This window comes from Protopterus annectens, chromosome 6.part1 (genome assembly GCF_019279795.1).
Source record: "Protopterus annectens isolate FY-2018-M chromosome 6.part1, PAN1.0, whole genome shotgun sequence".
Lineage (NCBI taxonomy): Eukaryota > Metazoa > Chordata > Ceratodontiformes > Protopteridae > Protopterus > Protopterus annectens.
In genome coordinates, this window is record NC_056738.1 from 526525067 (window position 1) to 526550074 (window position 25008).

The window sequence follows — 25008 nt, forward strand, 5'->3', positions numbered from 1 at the left end:
TCTTTAAACGGGAGGCATAAGCATTAGGGTTCCTTTCAAAAAGGCTTTACAAAGTTTGTGACATCAGTGATGAGCTGTTGAAGCCAATATGGAAGTTACATATTGCAGCAAGATGTACCCAAAACCATATGAAGCACCTAATATTTTAGAAAAAACTTTTTCAAGAAACAAGCAGCAATATGACAGTGAAATATAATCAAAATCAAATGAAGCACCCGAATATTTATTAGGTGCTTCATATGGTTTTGATGTATTTCACTGTCATATTGCTGCTTGTTTCTTGAAAAAGTTTTTTCTAAAAGTGTATGTGTTTTATATAGAGTACAAATTGATTGTTTAATTGATCTTTTATTTTCATTGGTTAGAGTGATTAGCTTGTGGTTTGTTTTATCATGAAAGCGCTTACCTATTTGGAATAAACGTTTGTTTGGATTCTGTTCATATCGTGAGTTTTATAGGACTGTGGTTACTTCACGTATTGGTTACTTCATTGGATGTTTTTGTGGATTTATATGACTTTTCTTCATACCGGTGAAGCATTTATCTTAGCTGCTTCCTTTTTTGTACTACTTACTATTTTGTATTGATTGAAGCTATTAAGGGCATGACTAGAGTTATTTGAAGTATCTCAAAAGTATGTGAAAGTGCTTACAGTGTGTGCTTATTACTGTGTATTTATTCTGAAGTTTATTTGTGTGCAAAGTGCAATTATTTCATAAAGTGCAGTCAAAATACAGCTATTTCACAATGTTTCTTGTTCTGGGTGTGTCTATTTGCAGTGTCACCATTACAGAGTGCTTCTTGCACTGTACAGTTATTTAGCAAAGTACAGCCATTTTGGGAACGTTTCAGTGTGATGTGTACTGTTTATTCTCAAAGTGCAATTACTTTGAAATGTTTTTTACTCTGAACTTCTTCTGCCCAGTTTAGTCACACAGCGCAGTTATTTTGAAATGTTTCTTATACTGTTAAGAGGTGATGTCTTACAGTACAGTGATTTCAAGAGTATTTTTGTGTCCTGGAGACTTATTTCGTAAAGTTCAGTTATTCAGAGGCTTGTTGTGCTATTGGGCATAGTTACAAATACCGACATAAATGTCTGGCATAGGTATATGTGTGTGTGTTTGTGCATACTTGCAAAAGCCTTCACTGGTATGTGTTAATATGGCAGACACATTTCGAAAACCATCACCACTTGTATTTGATCAGAATATTGCAGAGAACTGGAGAATATTTGAGCAAGAGTACAGTATTTTTATACAAGAAACTTATTCTGACAAAGATTGCATGCACCAGGGTATTAATTTTGCTAAACTAATCTGGGTCAGAGGCCATTGAAATGGAACGTTCATTTGTGTATGCACCAGCAGTATATGAAGAAGGGGAAAACAGTCCTATTGTACAAGCTGAATCAAGGGAAGACCCCGAGTGTTTGAAATACAAATTTATGGAAATGCGTAATCCCCAAACAAATGTTACATTAGAGAGGCATTTATTTTACACAAGAGATCAAAAACCAGGCGAAACGTTTGCAGCTTATATTACTGACCTGAGAAACAAAGCTAAAATGTGTAGATTTGGTGACTTAAAAGATGAGTTAATAAAAGACAAACTTGTGTGTGGTATTAATAGTGCTGCCGTGAGAAAGATTTTGCTTTGTGTTAGTAATTTAATGCTGAGCAAAGCTATTGAGGTTTGTCAAATCCATGAATTTACAGAAAGGCACACAAGTATACTTGCAAGCGATAATAGCACGGTTTCAGCAAACTCGAGCAAATTTAGATGGCATGCAACACGTGGCTAGCAAAAGCATGCTTAAGCACATGGCAGCTGTAACCCCTGTGAATGTAGCAGGTAAAACCCATAGTATTCCAGCAAGTTCTAAGACTAGTTCAATGAGAAGGACATGCTCAGTGCAGTACAAGCGTGAGTCAGCAAAACCCAAATCGAGCTTTATTGTTAACTGTCGCAGTTGTAGTGCCAATCATGAGTCTAAAAGCGAAAAGTGCTTAACATTTGGTCAGCAATGCCACAAATGTAAAAAATGGAACCACTTTCTAAAGTTTTGTAAATCAGGTAAACCTTACACAATTATAAAGAAGGGTCACTTAAAAAGCAAGTTGATCATATAGAGAGCTACAAGTCTACTTTCTACTATACGGTATGTCAGTAATTGATGTAAAGGTTGATGCAGTAAATCTAAGAACAAAGTGTTTTGTACTGTCCAGATCAATGGTAAATTCACAGAGCTCAATGTAGATACTGGTTCAACGTGTAATGTTATGTCAGCAGACACATTTGCTAGGGTGAGAGCTGGTGAGCAACTTAATGTGTTCAGTTGTGCGAAACTTGTTGCTTATGGATGTGAAGAAGTTCGAACTGAAGGCTCAGTAGGGTTTTCATGTTATTTGGCTAAGAACTGCTACAGCTTACTATTTCATATAGTCCGAAGACCTGTGCAGTCATTATTGGGTTTCAGAGATAGTTTGAGAATGAATCTTCTTTACCAAAGAAGTTCATCATATAAGCACATGTCCTAGTTCCAGCTTCAATGATGCTATTTTCTCATAGAGTATGCTGATGTTTTTGATGACAAGTAAGGCAAACTTCCAGTTGTGTAGTCTATGAAGTTAGACCCAGAGATCAGTCGACTGGTCAGACTGGCAAGAAAAGTTCTGATAGCAATGCAGAATAAAGTCAAGACTCAAGTTGGGTAAAATGGTGCAGCAAGGTGTAATTTGTCCAGTTACAGAACCAACTGAATGGGTGTCATCCATGGTAGCAGCCCACAAGAAAAGGCTCAGACGAAATCAGAATATGCAGTGATCCAAGGGATTTGACCAAAACATTAACGAGACCACATCATCCTATGCATACACTCGAAGTTGCAGCCCTATTACCAAATGCCACTGTTTTTTTTTTTTCTGTTTTGGATGCAAAAAGCTAATTTTGGCAAGTGATGCTTGATCCACATATCTTCATTACTGACTGCTTTCAGTTCCCCATTTGGAAGATGTAGATTCCTCAGGATACCATTTGGAGTAAGTTCTGCAAGTGAAGGCTTTCAGCGTGCAATGGAGCACATTTTTTTCAGGTTATTCTTGTGCCATAATAGTAGATGATTTAGTGGTTGGAGGCAATGGTAAAACCTTAGGAGAGTTCTAGACGGAGCACATGAAGTGAACTTAAGCTCAATCCTCTGAAGTGCTAATTCAGATTACCAGAAGTTATATGTAGGTCATTTGTTTTCTAGTACTGGCTTGCGACCAGACCTGTCCAAGCATGCAGCCATTCCAGAGATGCCAGCACCAGGTAATGTTCAAGTTCTATGACGTTTTCTTGATATGGTCAATTATTTAGGCAAGTTAATACCAGACTTTAGTGAGCTGACAACACCTTTGAGAGAGCTGATGTGCAAAAATGATACATGGTCTTGGTTGGAACAGCACCAGAGAGCATTTGAAGACCTTAAGCAGAAAATTACTATCCCACCTACATTAAGATACTATGATGTTAATAAACTAGTCACTCTTCCTGCAATGCTTCCAAATTTGGTCTTAGCACAGTTATTCTTCAAGAAGGCAGACCAGTAACCTATGCATCCAGGAACACTTTATCCAAACTGAAATGCAGTATGCTCAAATTGAGAGAGAACTTTTGGCAATAGTATTTGCATGTTCAAAGTTTCATGATTATATTTATGGTAAAGCTATTCAGATTGAGACTGATCACCAACCTCTAGTCACCATTTTAAAAAAGCCTATGCATTCAGCTTCAGCAAGAGTACAAAGAATGATGCTCAAATTGCAAAAGTACAATTTAAAATGGTCTATACAAAAGGCAAACTTCTTTATCTGGCTGATACCTTATTCAGATTGCCCAGAAATACAACAGAACAGCTTAATGCAGAGAATTTTTACTTTGATGTCATGTAAGTGCATAATTTTGCTACCACGAGACTTGAGCTAAGATCATACAAAGACTGATCCAATTTTGAAAAAGCTCAACCACTACATTGATGTTAGATGGTGGTCGAAGCAATCTAGTGTACCACCTGAAGTGCAAAATTATTTTCCTTACAGAGATAAGAAGTTGGAAAATGGCATTTTTTTCAAAGGTCCTAAAATTGTGGTTTCTGTTTCGTTACAATGTGAATATATCCAGATTTTGCATTGTGGTCATCCAGGTTCCAAATCTACCAAAAGAAGAGTGAGAGGACTAGTATTTTGGCCTTCTCTAGTAAAAGATATTGATAAAGTACTTCTTGTTCAGCATGCAATTTTACTAAACTGCATTTGCAAAAAGAACCACTACAGCTATGGTCAAGTTCCTGATCTACCTTGGTCAACAGTAGCCACTGATATATTAGGGTGCAAGTCAGCATTACCTAGTGTTGGTGGACTCTTACTCGAACTGGTTTGAGATCGATTTACTACCTTAACTAACGTCCACTGCTATCACCAAGTTGAAACATTATTTCTCAGTCCATGGTAGCCCACACAAAGTTATTTCTGACAATGGTAATCAATTTACCAGTCAGTTGTTTCAGAAATTTGTGAAAGAATGGGACTGTGGGTATTCTGGATTACTAGTAACTTGTGCACAGTCAAATGGACTAGCCGAACGTGCTGTACAGAGTGCAAAGTATTTACTAGAGAAGTCAAAGCATGATAATACTGATGTATTTTTGAATTTACTCAATCTCAGAAACATATACCCATTGATGATAAACTTGGCTCACCTGCTTCAAGACTTCTATCTAGGCAAACTAGAACAACATTGCCTATCAGTTCATTTATTGAGGCCTAAAGCAAAGAACAACAGAACAATCAGAGCACAACTGTTCAGAAAGTGTTATTTTGAGAAGCCCAGCTATGATAAATCGAGCAGATTTCTTCGTCCATTGAAAGGAGAGACAGTGAGGATGCAAACAGCAAAAGGTTTCAACCAGATTATAGGTTCATAGGTTCACAGGTAGGTACTAGGCTATCTGCCCGAAGGCATTTATAAGCCTAGCTGGAATGTGTTGGCTTTCAACCCCCCCCCCTTAGATTAGTTCCCTGTGCCTCTGTCTAGCAGAGTCATTGAAGTAATCCCCGGGGTAAACTCCATTTCCCAACCACTCGAGGTTTCTCTTGAAGAGGGTTAGCGAGGAGCTCTGCCGAATGTAGATTGAAATCTTGTTCCAGAGCATGAGAAGTCTTTGGGACAGGAATCTATCCCTCCAGAACGTCCTATTTATTGTTGTGCTGAGGTTTAGATCCCTAGAAAGTGTGGCTCGAGGGGGATATGGTTTTCTTTAGGTGGAGCATGTCCATCAGTTCTGGGTTGGACAATGGCCTTGTATGTCCGGCAGAGATCACCTCTGAGTAGGTGGTATGCAACCGAGTACAGCTGAAGTTTCTTCAGTCGAGCTGCATAGGGCATCTGTTTGAGGCCAGTGATCATCTTGGTGAGGTACTTCTGTAGTCTTTCCAGCTGTTGCAGGTGTCTTGTAAGGTACATCCCGAATGGGGCGTTGTACTCGTATGATGGGCCTGATGAGTGATGCATAGAGGGGCACAATGACATCTTTTGATCTGGATGCAAACCCTTTTGTGATTAGGTGGGCCACATAGAAGGATTTTCTAATCACTTTGGCAATGTGATTATCAAAGGAAAGGTTACTATCTACTGGGGTCCCCAGATCCCTTATGTCTTAAGTATTTAGGGGGCTACCACCTATGTGGTAGTTTGTGGGTACTTTGTTTTTTCCAGAGGGGATGACTATGCACTTTTTGTCATTTAACTTGAGGCCTTGGGTTTGACACCAGGTATCTGTCTCAGTGATACTCTTTTGGAGGATGTCTTTGTCAACCGGAGAGTCAATTATAGCTCCTAGTTTGCAATCGTCTGCGAACGTGGTCAGCTATAGTCCTCCTGTGCTTGCCTGTACATCAGAGAAGTATATGCCGAGCAGGAGGGGTCCTAGGACTGAGTCTTGGGGAATGCCACTTGTAACCAATAAGGTCAGACCTAGCTCCTGCAACTCTTACCTTGTGGGGTCTGTCCGTGAGCCAGTTGGCAACCCATCTTGTGATGTAGGGGTTTATGTTCAGGCTGGTGAGCTTATCTATAATACCTAAATGGGGAATGGTGTTGAAGGCCTTTGCGAGGTCTAGGTAGGCTGTGTTGACCACCTTGCCCTCATCTATAGCCTTGGTAGTAGTCTCAAAGAAGTCCACCAGGTTTAGGAGGCATGATCTGCCCTTAAAGCCGAACTGGATAGGGTCCAGTGTTTGGGGTTCCCAATGTCTTTGTTAATGAGTTCCATGATTATACGCTCCATAGCCTTGCAGACCAAGCTAGTCAGGCTTATAGGGCGATAGTTCCCAGGGTCTGTTGTAGCTCCGCCTTTGTGGAGCAGAATAAACGTTGCTGTGCGCCACTCTATGGGCATGTAGCCTGTGAAGAGGCTGAGTTTGAACAGTGTGTTTAGGTGAAGGGTTAGTTCATCTTTGAGCTCATGTAGGACGTAGCCTGGAACACCGTCCGGTCCCATTGATGCTGTGTTTTTGGCTTTGGAGAGAGCTGTTTTAACCTGAGTGTCTGTGATTTCAGGGGCACTACATTCTTCTGGTATGGTTATGGGCCCTTTTGGGGGTGATAGGTTCAGTGCAAACTTCACCCCCCTATCTGCCAGGATGTTGGCGATATTGGTCGGTTCAGTGAATTTTGTGCCATTCTGCACTAACTCGGAGCAGATCTGAGAATTGCCACTTAGATTCCTGACATAGTTAAAGAATGCCTTGTTGGTTATCTTTGGAGTCCTTAGCAATTTTTCTTTCAATTGGTCAAGTAACAGGTATATGTGCTGAGCCGAGATCCTACTTTGTAGAATCTGAGGGTGTGGAGTACAGGAGAAATTGCAGACATCATCTTCCTGTATCAGAATCGATATCGCAGCATTGTTTCTGTGATACAGACTCTAGATCACGGAACAATCCAGACGGTGTTCCTGTTGCGGAACGTGTCTTAACTTCTGCTTACATTCCTGATGTCCTTAAAGCTGAACACTCAGCAGAGATGGTCCCAGTTGCTAGACCTAATTCTAATTTCTATATCGCACGATTTGGTCATATTTCCAGACCTAGTGTGAAATACACAGCAACCTGGACACAATTGTCTGTATGTATGTAGTTCCGTATAATTGCATGTCAAAGAATTATTTGCATCAATTGCATGTCAATTAATGTTGTCAATATTGCATGACTCATTTCTCAGAGGGAAGATGTAGAGTAGAGTATGTCTTTTGTACCTTTAAAAAGCATTTCAAGGACAGCACGTGCATATAAATTGCAAACACATGCTAGCTTCAGTGACATTTTGAGAGTGCAGCCAGAGTGAGCATGTATGAATGTAAAATAGCTAGTTTGTTTACAAGTTTAAGTTAGTTATTAAGCCTCAATCCTGAAGTGTTTATACATAATAAAGCTGCTTGAACAGAACCCACAGAAGTTTGTCTGTTTTATTCTGAGCAGACGAGTGTCATTTTCTTTCTGCAAATGGTTTGGCTTACTTGTGATCTGATCCTTTTGAGTCTTTCTAGGGGAGGTGACACAAGGCCAGTGACTGTGTCTAGCATAGCTCCAATGAATTCCAGTTGTAATGGTTCCAAAATAGCTTTTTCTTAGTTTATAGTGATTCCTAAGCTGGAACAAAGATGAAGCGTCTAATCTCATGCTTTTACGAGTTAATGTATGGTAGGAGCGATAAGGAGCCACTTGTCTAGATATGGAAACACTGGGAATCCTAGTAGTCTGAGATGTGCCGCTACCACTGCCATGCATTTGATAAACACCCTGGGGGCTGTGGTGAGTCCAAAGGGCAGTGCTCTGAACTGATAGTGACTGGCTCCCAGCTGGTAGTGCAGAAATCGTCTGGAGCTCTTGGCCATTTTTATATGCTAATACGCTCCCTGAAGATCTTTTGAGCACATCCAATTGTCTTTTTCCAAGAATGGAAGTATTGACTGAACCAAGAAAAAGTACCGGATCCAAAGCAATGAGGTTATAAATTATTAAACCACAGCAGGCACAGGACTAGAAAGAAGTTTATTACATAAAGTGCTTTTCGTCTGCAATAGTGCACAGACTTCCTCAGACAAACTACAATTTAAAAAGGCAACTTAAATCTTATATCTATGATTATAAACTCCAAACACAAAACACGAACTAAGTCCCAAAAAGCTAGAAAAAAGATTGCAGAAGCACAAAAGCCCAATGAACTTCTTCTTACAAGTCTTAAAGGTCTTGTAGTCAAAAAATACTTCTCCGTTGATGAAAATCCTTTAATGCTAAGCAACAATAAAATACACGGCAAGTGAAACACTCACTAGTAGTAGAATCCAAAATAAAAACAAGGAATAAATCAAGCGCTTTCACCCGTTCCTATGACGGGCTTTTTCAAGATGAGTTACTACCATTTCTTTGCTTGCTTAAATACAATACTGAAAATTCAATTACTCAATTAAAAAAGTTTTAACACTCCAATTAAGTCAATTATTGGGTGGAATTTCATTAATGCTTAAGAAAGTCACTGCTAAGCGTATTCAGTTCATACACATTTTCGTCAAACAGTTTTTTTAAAGTATTCATACTGTAGTACATTCTGCACACTTATTTGTACTTATTAATCGGTGATGTTTTGTGGAACATTGTGCTGAAATTAACAAATTATTACTCTAATTACTAGTAATGTTCTTCCACTAATGTTTGTGTTAAAATAAAAGTAAAAGGTTTTGTTTAGAAGAACCCCTCCGCTCTCCTGTTGTCTGCCGCGGGTAAATTTAGCCGTGGAATCAAACATTAGATCTTGTATAAATTTAACTGACTTTTAGTCCTTACTTTGCTCTCTGCTTATTTTATTACCTGTGCATTATTAAAAGTCAAAATAATATGTTGAATACTTCGTTCTCTTCAGTTGTTGAACGTGATACTGTCTTAAAAATAACTAACCACGTACTATTTGTTCTTACATGCTGGAATCATTAAAAGAATGTATTGTGTTTTTTAGGTGTTGGTTAAATCTAAATAAACATATTGTTTCGTTCACATTATTATTTCTCAAACTTCTTAGAATAGATTTTGAATTAGCGATTCTTATTCTGTCGGATCTTTTGTTATTCGACTTAAAGAAAAGACAAGTGTCAGGTCTAATGTTATCAAACTCACATAAAGCTTCAGTGTTATAATATTATTTTAACAGTAAGCAACCTTTGCTTAAAATCTGTTAAAACTTGTTCTAAAAGTTCTAAAAAGTATTCATTTAATACAATATAATTTATGTGTGTGTAAACATGCACATAGATTTTACTATGTGTCAATCTTATTGTGTTAATCAATTTCCAACTACAATAAATACATTGTTATTGGTTAACATCATAATAGATATCTAATAAATAAATAATATATAAATTTATAAATATATATAAATGTATATAAATGAATAAATACATAATAATATAAATATATAAATACATAAATATAAATATAATATAAATGTGTGTTTGAGTATATGTATTAAATGTTCATTAAATATTTTAAAAATGTACTTATGTTTAAACTGAACATTAAAGTTTTGAAATATAGACTGTGGGTATTTTTTACTACTTATAACATTTTATCAATAAATTATTATTACGTTTAAAAAATATTGTTTCGTTAAAATTATTATTTCGTTTGTAATTGGTATCCAATGAAAAAATGTTATAAACTCTTTCAAAATTAATGTGAAAGTGTACTCTTGATCAGTTAATTTTTTTAATATAAAAGTTTTTATGATGTAAAAAATTTTTTTTAATCCTGAAATGCACCTAGCATATTAATTAAATTTATCATAGTTTTGCCCTTCTTAATTTGAGGAGGCTTGTAATGCTAATAGTTTCATTGAGTCCTGGGAATTTTGAAGCATTTAATCTAAGTTGCCAATTCAACTCCTTAAATTCAATGGTCGCTTCCCAGTCTCCCCCTCTAGGATTAAGGGGAACCTGTTCTATAACCATAAATTTTAATGTCATGTTAGGGCATTTAATAAGATGTTTGACAAAGGCATTTGTTTCTTTCTTTTTCCGAATGTCATACATATGCTCATAAATTCTCTTGCGTAGTGTTCTTTCAGATTTACCTATGTAAAAACTGTCACATTCTTGGCAAATACCTAGGTATATAATACCTTTTGACCCACAGTTATAATAACATGTTGGTTTTACATAAAATTTTCTTGATTTGATGTAATAACCATTACTTTCAAGGATATAGGAACATTGTTTGCAACTATTACATTTATATGTTCCAATCCTGCCACCTTTGTTATCAGATTGTGTTGGTGGTTGATTTTCAAACATGTTTTTCAAATTAGCATTTCTTGCATTTACAAACATCGGTCTTTCTGGCACCCATTTTTTTGTTTCTTCGTTTGTAGTCAGAATGGGCCAGTATTTATTAACCATTTTCTTTAATTGTTCAGTTTCATTATTAAAAGTACAACAAAAAGTGGTTTTAAAAGATGGGGGATTCATTTTGACTTCTAGTGTGGGGTTCACTGGAAATGCTGGTTCCAACACTGTGCCTAATAGTGGACTGTATATATCTGTTCTTCCTTCTAAAACTTCTTGATACATTTTCTCTATTAATGTCAATGGGTAACCTCTCTCAGAGAAGAGTTTTCTTAACACTTGGGCTTCAGCAGAAAATTTTTCATCTGTATTACACATTCTTGAAGCCCTAATGAATTGACCTTTAACAATGCCCTTTTTCTGTGAAAAAGGATGGGCACTGCTGAAATGCAGATATGTGTTAGAGAAGGTTGGTTTTCTATATATAGAAGATTCAAAAGTTTGTAATTCCGTATTCTTGACTAGCAATACATCTAAATAATTCATGTGTGTATTACTAACATTGGATGTAAATTTTAAAAAACTTGTGGTCTCATTTATATATAACAAAAATGTTTCTAAACTTGTTATACTACCTTCCCATAAAATACAAATATCATCTAGGTATCTTCTATAGTGTAAAATGTTCTTATCCCATCTTGTATCAAAGATATATTCATTTTCCCAGTGACAAAGAACTAAATTTGCATATGCTGAGGCACATGGTGATCCCATGGCCACCCCTTTATTTTGCTTGAAGAACTCCCCATTAAAATAAATAAAATTATTCTTTAAAATCATCACCATAAAATCAGTTAATAAATTTATAATATTGTTGCTAAAATTTGAAAGTTTGATCAGTGTTTCGTTGAACCATTGTGTTCCAATGTCGTGTGGAATGCTAGGAAAAAGGTCAATTACATCTATTGTTACTAGGAAGTCTGTTTTGTTGTAATAACACTTTTTTATACCTTTAAGGAACTCCCAAGAGTCCTTACAAATATGTCCAATTGATGTAATGGTAGTTTTGAGTGTTGCATCAACAAATTTGCCAAGGGGTTCTGTGATGCTACCTGAACCTGCCACAATTGGTCTAAACTTGAGTGGTTCTAACCCCTTGTGAATCTTGGGTATACCAAATATTACTGGTGTAAGGGGTTTGTTAACTAATAGATAATTATGTAATTTCTCATTAATAACTCCTTGCAGTAACATATCATACAATATATGTTTAATCCTTGCATATGCTATGTTCAACTCATTTATTGAAAGGGTGCTATACTGTTCTGTGTCCTGAAGCATATTGTGGATTACTTGTTCATATTCTGTTTTATACATTAAAACTACCCCTCCCCCTTTGTCCGGTTTCATTACCCTTATCTGCTCATTCCTTAGTTGTTTAATAAGTTTAAAGCAGTCTTGATGTAAATTTTGTTTGAAAACATTTTTATTGGATAAGCTTCTAATTTCTGTTTCCATCATATCTTCGAAAATTTTAACTACAGGATGAAGGGGTGGGTTAAAAATATTTGGTCTGCTGACTAAGTCCCTAGAAAGGTTCTTTCCTTTAAAGAAAATATCTAAATTCAGCTGTCTCGTGAACAGTTTAAATTCTAAAATAGTTTTGGTTATATCAATACTTTTGGTTGGGACAAACTGAAAACCCTTGGTAAATAATTCAAAATGCATATCCTCAACTTGATTTTCTGTAAAATTAAATATGGTGAAATTATTTTTTGTCTCTATCACATATGTTGAAGAATGTGTTTGAGGTGAACTAATCTCGTCTAGTGTTAATATATCTACCTGCGCTGTTTCCCCCACGCTTGTTGGTTCTGGAACTGTGCTCTGTTCCCTTGCCTGCGTTGGGGAAATTGAAAACCCTGATTGTCAATATTTTTTGGGGTAGTATTATTATTATTCTGTTTTTGGGCCAATCTTTCACTACGTCTCAAAGTTTCAGTCATGGGTGTGTTGTCATTTACATTTTGGAAAGAAGAAGATGCTCCATTTTTATTCATAAATCTAGTGGACCAGTTCTGTTTATTTGAATAACATAATGTTATCCCATTCTTGTAGTCATTTAAATCTCTTTCTAACTTTTTAACTTTTCTTTCTATAATCCTTACACAGTACTGGTCAACCTCATGAAAAACATTATTATAATCTTTCTTAATCCTAAAAAAAGAAATGTCAGTATTAATAGAGTCATTCAATATATTCAATTCTTCCAGTAACATGTCAGCTTTCTTTTCATAGTCCTTCACCATGAGATGTAACATTTCCAGTCCAGTACAGTCAAAAAGTTCAGAGATTTCTTTATGCAATTCTGAGCCAACTGTTGCATTATTTGGGAATTTATTAATACGTAGCCCTCTTGGCACTCTCTTTACTTTAATACATGCTTGCAGGTAGTCAATCTCTAGTTTTGTTGCTTTAAAGGAGTATAGTTTGTCAGTAAACAATGAGAAATCCGAATCTACTTTGCTAATATTATTAGTAGTAACGTTATTGTGCACAGTACCTGCTGAGAAGGCAAATTGCTTACTGGACCAAGCATTGAAATTAAAAGTTCTCTGTGAATTATCCGTTGCAGGAAAAACAGATTGGTGTTGAGAAAAAGGTTCCTTCCTTTGCGAAGTGCTGGGTTGTTGCTCAGAACCATCAGAAGAAGGTAAATCCGGTATACTTGTTCTCTTCGCGCCAAATTCTTGCTCCTGGTTTGCAGCAATTCTGCTGCTGGGATTAATATTACTGTCTCTCACAGAGTTCGTTAGTTGAGTTAACAGATGTATTACTTGTCTAAATTCAGACCTGGTAACCGGAGAATCATCTGCTCCTTCACTTAGCAGTAGTGGTGTCCCTTGGAAGTCGGTACCTTCAGTGCTTTCTGCCATAATGAAACACCAAACACAAAACACGAACTAAGTCCCAAAAAGCTAGAAAAAAGATTGCAGAAGCACAAAAGCCCAATGAACTACTTCTTACAAGTCTTAAAGGTCTTGTAGTCAAAAAATACTTCTCCGTTGATGAAAATCCTTTAATGCTAAGCAACAATAAAATACACGGCAAGTGAAACACTCACTAGTAGTAGAATCCAAAATAAAAACAAGGAATAAATCAAGCGCTTTCACCCGTTCCTATGACGGGCTTTTTCAGTTTAAACATAAGTACATTTTTAAAATATTTAATGAACATTTAATACATATACTCAAACACACATTTATATTATATTTATATTTATGTATTTATATATTTATATTATTATGTATTCATTTATATACATTTATATATATTTATATATTTATATATTATTTATTTATTAGATATCTATTATGATGTTAACCAATAACAATGTATTTATTGTAGTTGGAAATTGATTAACACAATAAGATTGACACATAGTAAAATCTATGTGCATGTTTACACACACACAAATTATATTGTATTAAATGAATACTTTTTAGAACTTTTAGAACAAGTTTTAACAGATTTTAAGCAAAGGTTGCTTACTGTTAAAATAATATTATAACACTGAAGCTTTATGTGAGTTTGATAACATTAGACCTGACACTTGTCTTTTCTTTAAGTCGAATAACAAAAGATCCGACAGAATAAGAATCGCTAATTCAAAATCTATTCTAAGAAGTTTGAGAAATAATAATGTGAACGAAACAATATGTTTATTTAGATTTAACCAACACCTAAAAAACACAATACATTCTTTTAATGATTCCAGCATGTAAGAACAAATAGTACGTGGTTAGTTATTTTTAAGACAGTATCACGTTCAACAACTGAAGAGAACGAAGTATTCAACATATTATTTGACTTTTAATAATGCACAGGTAATAAAATAAGCAGAGAGCAAAGTAAGGACTAAAAGTCAGTTAAATTTATACAAGATCTAATGTTTGATTCCACGGCTAAATTTACCCGCGGCAGACAACAGGAGAGCGGAGGGGTTCTTCTAAACAAAACCTTTTACTTTTATTTTAACACAAACATTAGTGGAAGAACATTACTAGTAATTAGAGTAATAATTTGTTAATTTCAGCACAATGTTCCACAAAACATCACCGATTAATAAGTACAAATAACAGTGTGCAGAATGTACTACAGTATGAATACTTTAAAAAAACTGTTTGACGAAAATGTATATGAACTGAATACGCTTAGCAGTGACTTTCTTAAGCATTAATGAAATTCCACCCAATAATTGACTTAATTGGAGTGTTAAAACTTTTTTAATTGAGTAATTGAATTTTCAGTATTGTATTTAAGCAAGCAAAGAAATGGTAGTAACTCATCTTGAAAAAGCCCGTCATAGGAACGGGTGAAAGCGCTTGATTTATTCCTTGTTTTTATTTTGGATTCTACTACTAGTGAGTGTTTCACTTGCCGTGTATTTTATTGTTGCTTAGCATTAAAGGATTTTCATCAACGGAGAAGTATTTTTTGACTACAAGACCTTTAAGACTTGTAAGAAGAAGTTCATTGGGCTTTTGTGCTTCTGCAATCTTTTTTCTATGATTATAAACTATAGTCATGCGTCTAGCAGCCTGTTCGATGGGGCTCCGGTACTGGGCAACTGGTTGTCTGAGGATTTTGTTTTCTCAGGATATGGGCAAAGGGCAGCCCACACGATGCCTAATAGCACACCTGACAGCCAAGAGGTAAATAATTTATTAGCTGACAAACTGAAAACATTTGATAAACTTTTACTTAAGGTTAAAAAATTAAAACTGGAAATTTCCTATTTTAATGAATGCATTGCTTGTAATGTCATTCCAAAAGGCCTGAGACATTTTCAATATCCAACAGGGTTGGTTTTGAATTCTGACTTTCACAAAGAGTTAATCAATCTCTTTGACCAACAAGGCCTGGACTTACTTAAATTAATGATCAAGCATTACTCATTATGGGTGGTACAGTTAAATGAAGAAATCACTGTTTTGGACAACTCTATCAAATCCCATGAGGAATTTAGCAGGTACAAATATGATTACAGCAGATGCTTCAGTAGCATCGATCAGTACCTGACCAAATTAAAGTCCAATAAAGTTAAGAAATTAGAGCGTGATTTGAAGGCGTATGAATTAGGGGTGGCTTACCCACCTCCTGCGCCTTCACAAACATGGAACCTTAACACCGATAACGTTAATACATCCACTACTGCTAGCGGTAGTGAGGTTCCACCCACTAACATTAGAGAGCTGGACACATTCGGAGACACATTAGCGGATCATGGCGTTAGGAGGAGTGAGAGGTTACAGAATCGGAGACAATAACCCGCTTATAATGCTACTCACACTGGCCAGCAACAGGTTTTTTACAATACCAGCCGTCGGGGGGCCATCCCAAAGCAGAGGAACAAATTACAGCAACCAACCAGGGCGAAACAACAGAATCAGAATTTTCAGAGACAGTAGATACTAGGTTCATTCGTAACCTGGCTCTACCTTTATACTTTGGTGAGGCCCTGGACTGTACAGTCACTGTTGCTCCTAGTATGGACTTATCTTTGAATTTAGCCAATAATTCATTGGTAGATGTGGCTAATACTCCGGTTCTTTCCATCAACGAAGTTGTGAGACCTGTTATTTCCACCAACCAACTAGGTGACTTTAATATTTTTAACTACTCAATAGTGTCTATCCCAGATGAACTTGCTGACTTTCTTTCAAAAGGGCATACTTATGTCCCGCAACAAAAGTTTGATTTAGTCAACACTATTATTGACATCAAAATGTTTGCTCGTAAATTGAATTTTAACCTGTTGTTTGAACCTAACACCACTAGTAATAATGTTCCCTACAATATCAAGGTCCCAAGTATGTTTAATCCACCTTTGCACCCCTTAGTTCAAGCTTTTGAGAACAGTTGTGAATTTGATTTGAGATACAGCAACTTGCACTTTTTTGATTCAGGGTACCAATGACTTGGCCAAAGATAAAATGTTATTATTGGAATTTAAGTCACATTCCTTAAGAATTTGTAAGCCTGATAAGGGAGGAGGAGTTGTAGTTTTTGATAAAGTTGACTATTTTGATAGGATGCTTGATTTACTTTCAAATGACGCATATTCGTTAAGTTCTAGATCTGAAGTTAATAATGCTTACCGCAGCATTAAAAATACTCTAGATGAAATGCTACTTGAGGGCAGACTTGATCAAGACCAACACAAATACCTTACTACTTTATTTCCTAGATTCCCTTGTATCTTTGGTATACCAAAGATACACAAGGACCTCCTCAACCCACCTATGCGTCCTCTAGTCGATGGACGTGGATCCCCCACATACCCTTGCGCCAAATTGGTAGACACAATACTACAAAAATACCTGAAGGATGAAGAGCAAATATGTAAGGACTCCTGGTCTTTTTTAGCTAAAATAAATAAAATTACATTTAATAAAGAGTATAATTTCTTGACAATAGATGTCAAAGATTTATATACGTGCATACCTTTACAAATAGCTACTGACTGGGTAGCCTTTTTTCTTAAAAGCAAGGGTGCCCCACCACATGAAATATCTCTTGTTATTGAATTATTGGATATGATCCTATACAATAATTATTTTATACTGGGAGAGAATTTCTACCTCCAAAAAATTGGGGTGGCCATGGGGTCGCCCTGTGGGGCCAGTTTGGCTAATATTGTGATGTCTTACTGGGAAAGGGGGAATGTATTTAATAACTTATCACTTATGTCCAAGATCAAGTACTACACCCGGTACCTGGATGATATTTTCATCCTTTTAGAGAGTAGAGAAACTGACAGTTTACTATTAGATCATTTTAATAAGTCAACTGATTTTTTATCTTTTACTTCCACTTTTAACACTGAGGCGATAGCTTATCTAGATGTATGGTTGGTGAAAAACGAAGTACTCAATAAATATGTAGCAAGTATATATAGGAAGCCAACACACTCTAATTCATTCCTTCACTTCAGTAGTTGCCACCCGAGCTACCAAAAAAGGTCAGTAGTTAAGGGCCAGCTCGTACGAGCAGCTTGGATGGTCAGCCTAGATGATGACTTCCTTAAGGAATGTAATATACTTAAGAATATGTTTCTACATAGAGGCTACCCGTTAAATTTGCTAGACAATTTACTTAAGGAAGTTATTAACAAAAGAACAAGAGGGATGTATCAACCTATACTTAACATCGCCCCAATATGTGAACCTGAGTTTAGGTTAGAACCAGTGGGTGAAGTAAATTCACTACTTGACTTTCATCTTAATAATACTAAATTAATTCTTACATACTGCCCTACTAGCAGGTTTATTATGGACATTATTATTAAGAATTGGAACATGTTTCGTTCTAACCATTTAGTTCTGAATAAAGTGGGTGATAGACCTGAAGTTACCTATAGAAGAGGTAAAAATTTGAAAGGTTTATTAGAACAACCGGAGGTGAAATGTAGTCGAACCCCTGGTATGTTTAAATGTCAAAACTGCAACCAGTGTAGGTACATTTTTGAATCTAATAGATTTAAGATCAATAACATCAGATTCGACATTCGGTGTAGATGCACTTGTAACTCTAGAATGGTTGTTTACCTAGCTTTATGCCAAAAATGCACAGGATTTTATGTTGGCAAAACTGAGCGTAGATTAAGAGACCGGATTTATGAACACCAATACGCAATCAGTAAAGCCAAGCAGGAAAATGCTCTTGCTAAGCATATTACCCAGCACAAGGACCACCACTTTAGATATATGGTAATTGACCAGATGCATGACACCATGAGAGGGGCTCCCTTACATTTACTTCTGGAAGCATCAGAATTACGTTGGCAAATTAGATTAAATGCCTACGTTTTACCAGGTCTTAACGAAGGTTGCTCTATTAGCAGCCTCCTCAAATTAAAGAACTTGTCTAGATAATCATGCTTTTTAGTACTTTTATATACTTTATGTATTTTTATCATTTTCATTTTGGCAGTATTTGGTCTCCGCTTGAGCGTCTAGGTTCATGACATATCTTGTATTTTAGTATTTTATTATTAATATTTTTATATATCATACTACTCATAATGTTACTTGAGTTAGTGTGATAATTGAGTGTATGTTTTTAAATTTTATATATGGCCATAATCCTGTATGATTGGCCCATGGTTTACGAATCAGTATTGTTGTACTATTTAAGTTGCCTTTTTAAATTGTAGTCTGTCTGAGGAAGTCTGTGCACTATTGCAGACGAAAAGTGCTTTATGTAATAAACTTCTTTCTAGTCCTGTGCCTGCTGTGGTTTAATAATTTATAACCTCATTGCTTTGGATCCGGTACTTTTTCTTAGTTTGTGCTAGTTTGTTTTTTAATTGACTGAACCAAGACTATCTGGAATTTGGTTTGTTGAACTGATTTGTTCACCTGACTGAGATCTAAGATTGGTCTCCAGTCCCCTGTTTTCTTTGGCACTAAAAAGAATCTTGAGTAAATTCCAGATCCTCTCTGGTCTGGCAGGACTGCCTGGGTGACTCTCTTGTTGAGCAGTTTTTGAATTTCTAAGACTGTTGCCTCCCTGTGACTGAGTGGAATGTCTGAGATTCTTCTTGGTGTTTTTGGTTTCTTTGAAAGGGGAATATTGTGACGTCTGGAAATATCCCCTGCACCTATTTGTCTGTAGTCATTTCTAGCCAGGCAGATTGGTGCAGGGATAATCGTCCCCCTACTACCGCCAGAGGAAGGCAGTCAGGCCTCCTTTCAGGAGTGCTGGTAGGAGTTACCAGAGAAAGAGTCTCTGGAACCCTGGTTCGAGCCATTCTTGCCTCTTGGATGGCATCTTCCATTATTAGTTCTCCCTCTGCCTCGGTGGAAGTCATTGCCATACGAGTCCTGTAAAGGTCCTTGGGTCTTTTTCAACCATAGCCTCCCATTTCTCTGGTTCCTGGAATAGGGCCGTTGAGGAGTAGAGAAATGAATCATGGCAGAAACGGTCTTCCCATCTTTCTCACATCTGGCTAGAGTCTCTCTAACTTTGGGGCCAAACAGGGATGATCTGTCAAATGAAGCTTTGACGAAAGACTTAAATGGCTCTGTGAAGTCACATAAGCGCATCCAGGCATGTCTCCTGATGGCTACACCTGAACCTGCTGCTCTTGTTCTCCCTTCGGCAGCATGAGCAATTAGCCTCATTGACAAATTGGAAATAGATTCAAGCATGGTGAGCTGAGCAGTAACCTTTTTCTCGAACCCATTCAACTAATGCTCCTGTAAGAGTATCTGAAAGTTCTTTAATCATTTCTCTCTGAAGCCTGGTAAAATGCGCCATATAATTCAAGGACCTGAGAGCGAAGGTCGATGAAGTGTATACGTCCTTCCCAAATCTATCCATCGTCCTAAATGCCTTGTTAGGAGGATGGATAGGATTTTCTTAGGCAATTTCCTTTTCAGTGGCTGTCACTACCACCATGGCATCTGCAGTAATACCCTTGGCCCAGAGTTGCTCATCTTTTAGGGCAGAGAAAATCTCGTCAGGCCTCTTAGGGATCGCCTTGATAGTTAGGAATTTTCCATGCTCGCTGGGCGATCAGTTTAATAAGATTGTCAGCGGGCAGAAAGATCCAAGAGGTAGAGGGCTGGGTGTGAAAAGCCTCTATGTATACTGATTCCTCTGAGAAAAGTTCAAGGGTAGTCCAGCCACTCCTCTGTTTCAGGATTTCTGGGATGTCCCCAAAGGAAACATCTTGAGGGGTAACTTGGGGGAACCTTCCCCTTCATTGAAATCGGTATTTTCTGTGAAGGACTTTTCAGGGGAATCTTAAGTGCTTCCTCTTGCACTTTTTCTTTGAAGGCACGTCTTCAGTGGGATGTTCCAGAGAGGTATCAGAAGATGATATAACCAAGGTGGTTCGCTACTGAGGCTTTTGTGCCCTCTGTCTCAGGGAAGGGACTGGAGGAAGCTCTGGTCGAGGAGATGGACAAGTTGTTTGGCTTGACAGGGAAGGCATAGACTGCTTGTCCGTAATGGACAAGGCCTTCTCCATAGCCTGGATGGCAGAACCCCCCCCCTCCAATAGACAGATGGGAACCCGGAACTGAAATAGACTTTTCGGAACCATGGTCTTTACCCTGCACCGAGGAAGCCACCTCTGAAGCAGAAGTCAGGGTCGAACTTACATATACCAATGCCCCAAGGGGCATGAAGAGCTCCGGAACTATCAAAGTCGAGCCCTGCCCCTCAGAACTGGCAACGAAGCCCCAACCTTGGGAGATCTCCAGTTCTGACAAACTGGAAGAGCTCAGGGTAACTATCAGTGCTGGAGAAGGAGTTCTTACCAGCATCAAAACAGTCAAAGCCGGGATGGTCATCACCAGGGGCTTCGAAATCTCAGCTGGAGTTGAAGGAGGAATTTGCATGGGTGTAGAAGGCAAGTTTCCAGAGCTAACAAGGCTAAGATCCGAGGATGGTGGTAATCCCCTTGCTTTCAGGAGCTGATTCATCAGTCTCATAATGTCTGACTCCAAAAGGTTGTTAGTGGACTGAGTAGAGGAGGCCGATGTAGACAGTCTGTCCATAAATGGGCTCACAGGACAGTCTGCAAATGGGTCAGTCGAGGGTGAATAGGATGTCCATGGTAAAATTATCATTTGAGGCTCCTTTGGTACTGAGTGATCCTTTGGTACCGAAGTCAAAGTTGTTTGCACCAATATTGGTGCCAAGGAGGTCGGTGTCGAGGGAAAAGTATCCTTTCTCACTGATGTCAGAGATGGTTGGCAGACTTAGCCAATTTTTAAGGTGGTTCAAAGGAAGCTGACAGAACCGAATGAGTGAGCTTTTTTGGTTGTGAAGAGGAAGATGATGAGGAAGAGGAACTGGCTTCTGTCTTGGAACCAGAGATGGCCTCTTCAAAATCAGATTTCAAAAGTCCTTTAAGTATAAGCTTATTATTGTACTCTAGCAGGGTTCTAGCACTGAACCCGTGACAGATGGCACAACCATCCTGAAGATGGACAGCACCAAAACAATGCGCACAAAAGGAGTGTCCATCTAAATTTGTCATTTTTCTTTCACTTTTCTGGCACCTCTTGAAACCAGAGGTGCCTTTCTAGGGTTTGTCGGCCATGAAGAGAAACAAAGGTCACTTGAGAAAGGAAAGGGAAAGAGGGAAAATATCAACGATGGTAACGGAGGTTACCCGAAGGTAAAAGGGAGGGATAAGTACCAATGATGTTACCTCAGAGTACCTAACAGCAAGGGAGATGAGAAAACACACACATGCACACACCTAAGAAAACTAGAGGAGTGGGTAGGAAAGTTAGAAGCAAGGAACAGGACTTAAAGGTTAGATAATGAGAAAAAAACTAACTTGCAACTATAAGAAATGCCAAAGCTCGCGAGGTGGAATGAACACATCTGACACTATGAAGCAGCTAACGAGATCTGCAAGATCGACAATATAGATGGAACATTATGGTAAGACATAACTTCTTTGATTGATGAAATTTTCATGTTTGGAATTTTGACCTCATGGCATTGGAAAGAATTCCAAATTACTTGTACCCCAGTTTTATGATGTCCTTGCATGAGAACTTGGTGTATTTTTGGAGGACTGTTGTAGATTATGGGGCAGAAGGGATTGCCAGAAACTGGCAGATATTTGTTGTGCTTGACATGTCAAGGCTGCTGTTGCTGTCTGCATTCACAGAGGCATAGCTGGCTCAACTAGCACCCTGTGCTGACCCCACAAACGTACCCCACCTACTTGGTCCTTAAAACAAAGATAATTAAAAAAAAAAAGCCTGCTCCTTGTACTGGCACACAGGAATGTTAACCAGGTAGCCAGATACACACCGCCCTCCCTCCTCTCCCAGCTCTTCAGTGGAAGGACAAAAAAAATAAGATCTATGACTCCTGAAATGCAGCAGACAGTTGGGTCCTATTTCTGCACCTTCCCCCAACCTACCTTCCTCACATTTTAATTAAAAAAGGAACAAACAAATCTCTGTTTTTTCTTTTAAACTGCAGCAAGAAATTGCTGCTAACCTTTCAAAATCAAACCCTATAAAAGCAGAGCAGAATTTTGGTTTGGAAGCATAAAAGGAAACATTTATCAGGTTCCATGATTTGTTTCTGATAATACAGGATAACATATGCAGTAGTTAATGACAGATGATAACATGACTTCTACTACGTGTGTACTTCACTACTTGTAAGACTCTAATAGCAAGAAAGTCACCAAATATAATTGAAACATTTAAAATGGGGGGAAAAGTGAAAGCTCAGTACTGAATAGAATTTTCTTATGAAACTGGCCAATTGTTGCCACCGTAGCATGTGAACCTGAACTGTTTGTGATGTTGGTTCATGTCAGATGGAGGATTAAATGACTCAAATTATCTTCAAGGAGGGATGTGACATGTAAGGATTGTGGAACTCAAATGTATAAGAATCATCATAAAAAGTCAACTGGGACAGTGACATCTAATGTGTGTGTGTTTTTTGGAGGTAAAGCTAATGCTCAAAGCAAGACTGGTTTACCTGGGTCATGGCTGAAGAGGGATCAATGAACAGCCCACCCACCCAGTCAGCAAAGGATAAATAAAAGGTAGCGGACTAAAAAGCGTAGAACAGCCAGAGAGAGGCCTACTCTTCCTTAAGTAGAAGTTTGTGGTATCTGTGTCAGAGTCGACCTGTAACAGCCTTAAAGCACGCTTCGGAAACACAAGCAATTACAAAAATTCACTGCTTAAATTTAAAAAAAAATTGATTATAGCTCATCGGTAAGGTGTAGGCAAAAGCCCATACAGGTGTGATTGCCTGTTTTGCAAGATTGGTATACTATGGTGATGCAAATGAAAGTTAGGGATTACATAAAAACAAGCTAAATGAGCCACTGATACCCTCCAGTGTTGCCTCCTTGGGATGATTTAGAACAGAAGGTTCAGTAAGGTTGGAGGAGTTACCTGATCCAAGATCAGCCTGGGAAAGGAGAGAAAAAAGTCTTGAAAAAGACTTCTAGCATTAAAGTATTAAACTTAGTAATGTTCTAATCAGGACCATTGTCTTGCAGCTGTGTTTTTTTCTTTCGCTTATGCATTCACTCACTAAGGTGTGTGTTGATATTACTTAACATTGTCCACACTAGTTTGTATAGGATGTCAGTAGACTTTCTATAGTTGTATCTCAACCTTGTGAGTCAGGCTGAAAGCATGTAACTTCCTAGTTACACTGTACTGAATACATTTTTAAAAAAGTTGTCCTTAAAAATTCTTACTGTTTCCAACTGATATACACCTGTATAAGGCAGTTGCAATGAAAATCTGTAACCATTCCAGAGGGCCATGTAGGCAGGCACACATTTCTTTTTCTTCAAAGGTGGAACTCTCATTTGCTGATATTGATTTCTGCTGCTGTTGCTGAAGGCATCGTTTGGGAACCATTTCCTTTCTTTGAGATGCATTGATAATACTGTTTAATTGTACAGGCTTTTTTCAGTTCAGAAGCATGTTTTTGTACTGGAAGTGCAGTAACATATTTTATACTAGAGTAATGTACTGCCTGAATTTTATGTGAAAGAAAAAGAGGTGACCATTACTTAGTATAGTTTTCTTATCAAACAAGCAAATAGTTTCACAATTGAACTGCTTTAGTGAAAGAGCTGTAAGTCTGATACTGCTGAGCTTCAGTTTTTCTCCTGAGATTTCTGCTCTGGTGTGGGAAGATGGGCTAGTTTATGCTATTTTTTAAAGACTTATTTGATGTAGCTATCTTATCTTTTTTTCCAAATTCCTCTCCTTTTGCAATATTTTAGGGATAAGTAACACAGAGGCTCGTCAGCCTGGCAAAGCACCCAATTTTAGCGTGAACTGGACGGTTGGAGATTCTGCTCTTGAAATTGTCAATGCTACCACAGGCAAGGATGAAATGGGTCGCCCATCTAGGCTATGCAAGCATACCCTCTATAACCGTTGGTTACGCCTCTACACAAAGGTATGTTTCTGTATAAATTATACAGTGTGCCATTGCTGTTTATCAGGAATTTGTAGAAAGTTACATAAACCAGGAAGTTTTCATGTTTGTATTGTAACAAGAGTAAACATAAAGGCATTGTTTACATCCATGACAGAAGTAACCATTACTTTGTATAGTTTTCCTACCAAACAAGCAAATAAATTCTTTCAAAAACCTTGACAAATTAATCATCTGAGGTTGAGAGATATGGTTGAAATATTAGGACAGGTAAATGGCCTTTACTGTGGACTGCATTCATAATTACTAGAACAGATTTCACAAATGTGGTGATTTATGTGTGTATTTATTTTTGTTAGCCATGTAAGTAGACCAGTCTGAAGACCTTTTTCTGCCATGACTCAAGCCCAGGTGGGCAGTAAAGTGATGCAGTAATATAGATATGGTAGAAAGTGATAACATACAATATAGGTGCAATAAATCTTATACACAAAACAAGATCAAAAGTAAATAAAATACAGCATTATATAGATGTATAGTTTTATATTTTGTGAAGAATGGAAGGTTGGGAGAGGAAGGCAGTATTCACATTTGGGGAATAAAACAATTTTAGCAATTGCAAGTGTATCAGAAGGGTATAGAAGGTGAGTGATTTTATAACATAGCTT

At 37.5% G+C, this 25008-nt stretch overlaps 1 protein-coding gene across 3 annotated transcripts in view; it reads left to right on the forward strand.

Moving 5' to 3' along the window:
- The window catches only part of ADARB1 (adenosine deaminase RNA specific B1), a 1484163-nt gene that overhangs the window by 1432291 nt on the left and 26864 nt on the right, over positions 1–25008 (forward strand). For all 3 annotated transcript variants that reach the window (XM_044075985.1, XM_044075984.1, XM_044075986.1), the window contains one exon: positions 24183–24361. In XM_044075985.1, the coding sequence (XP_043931920.1) occupies positions 24183–24361 (179 nt within the window). The remainder of the gene's footprint in view (positions 1–24182; positions 24362–25008) is intronic.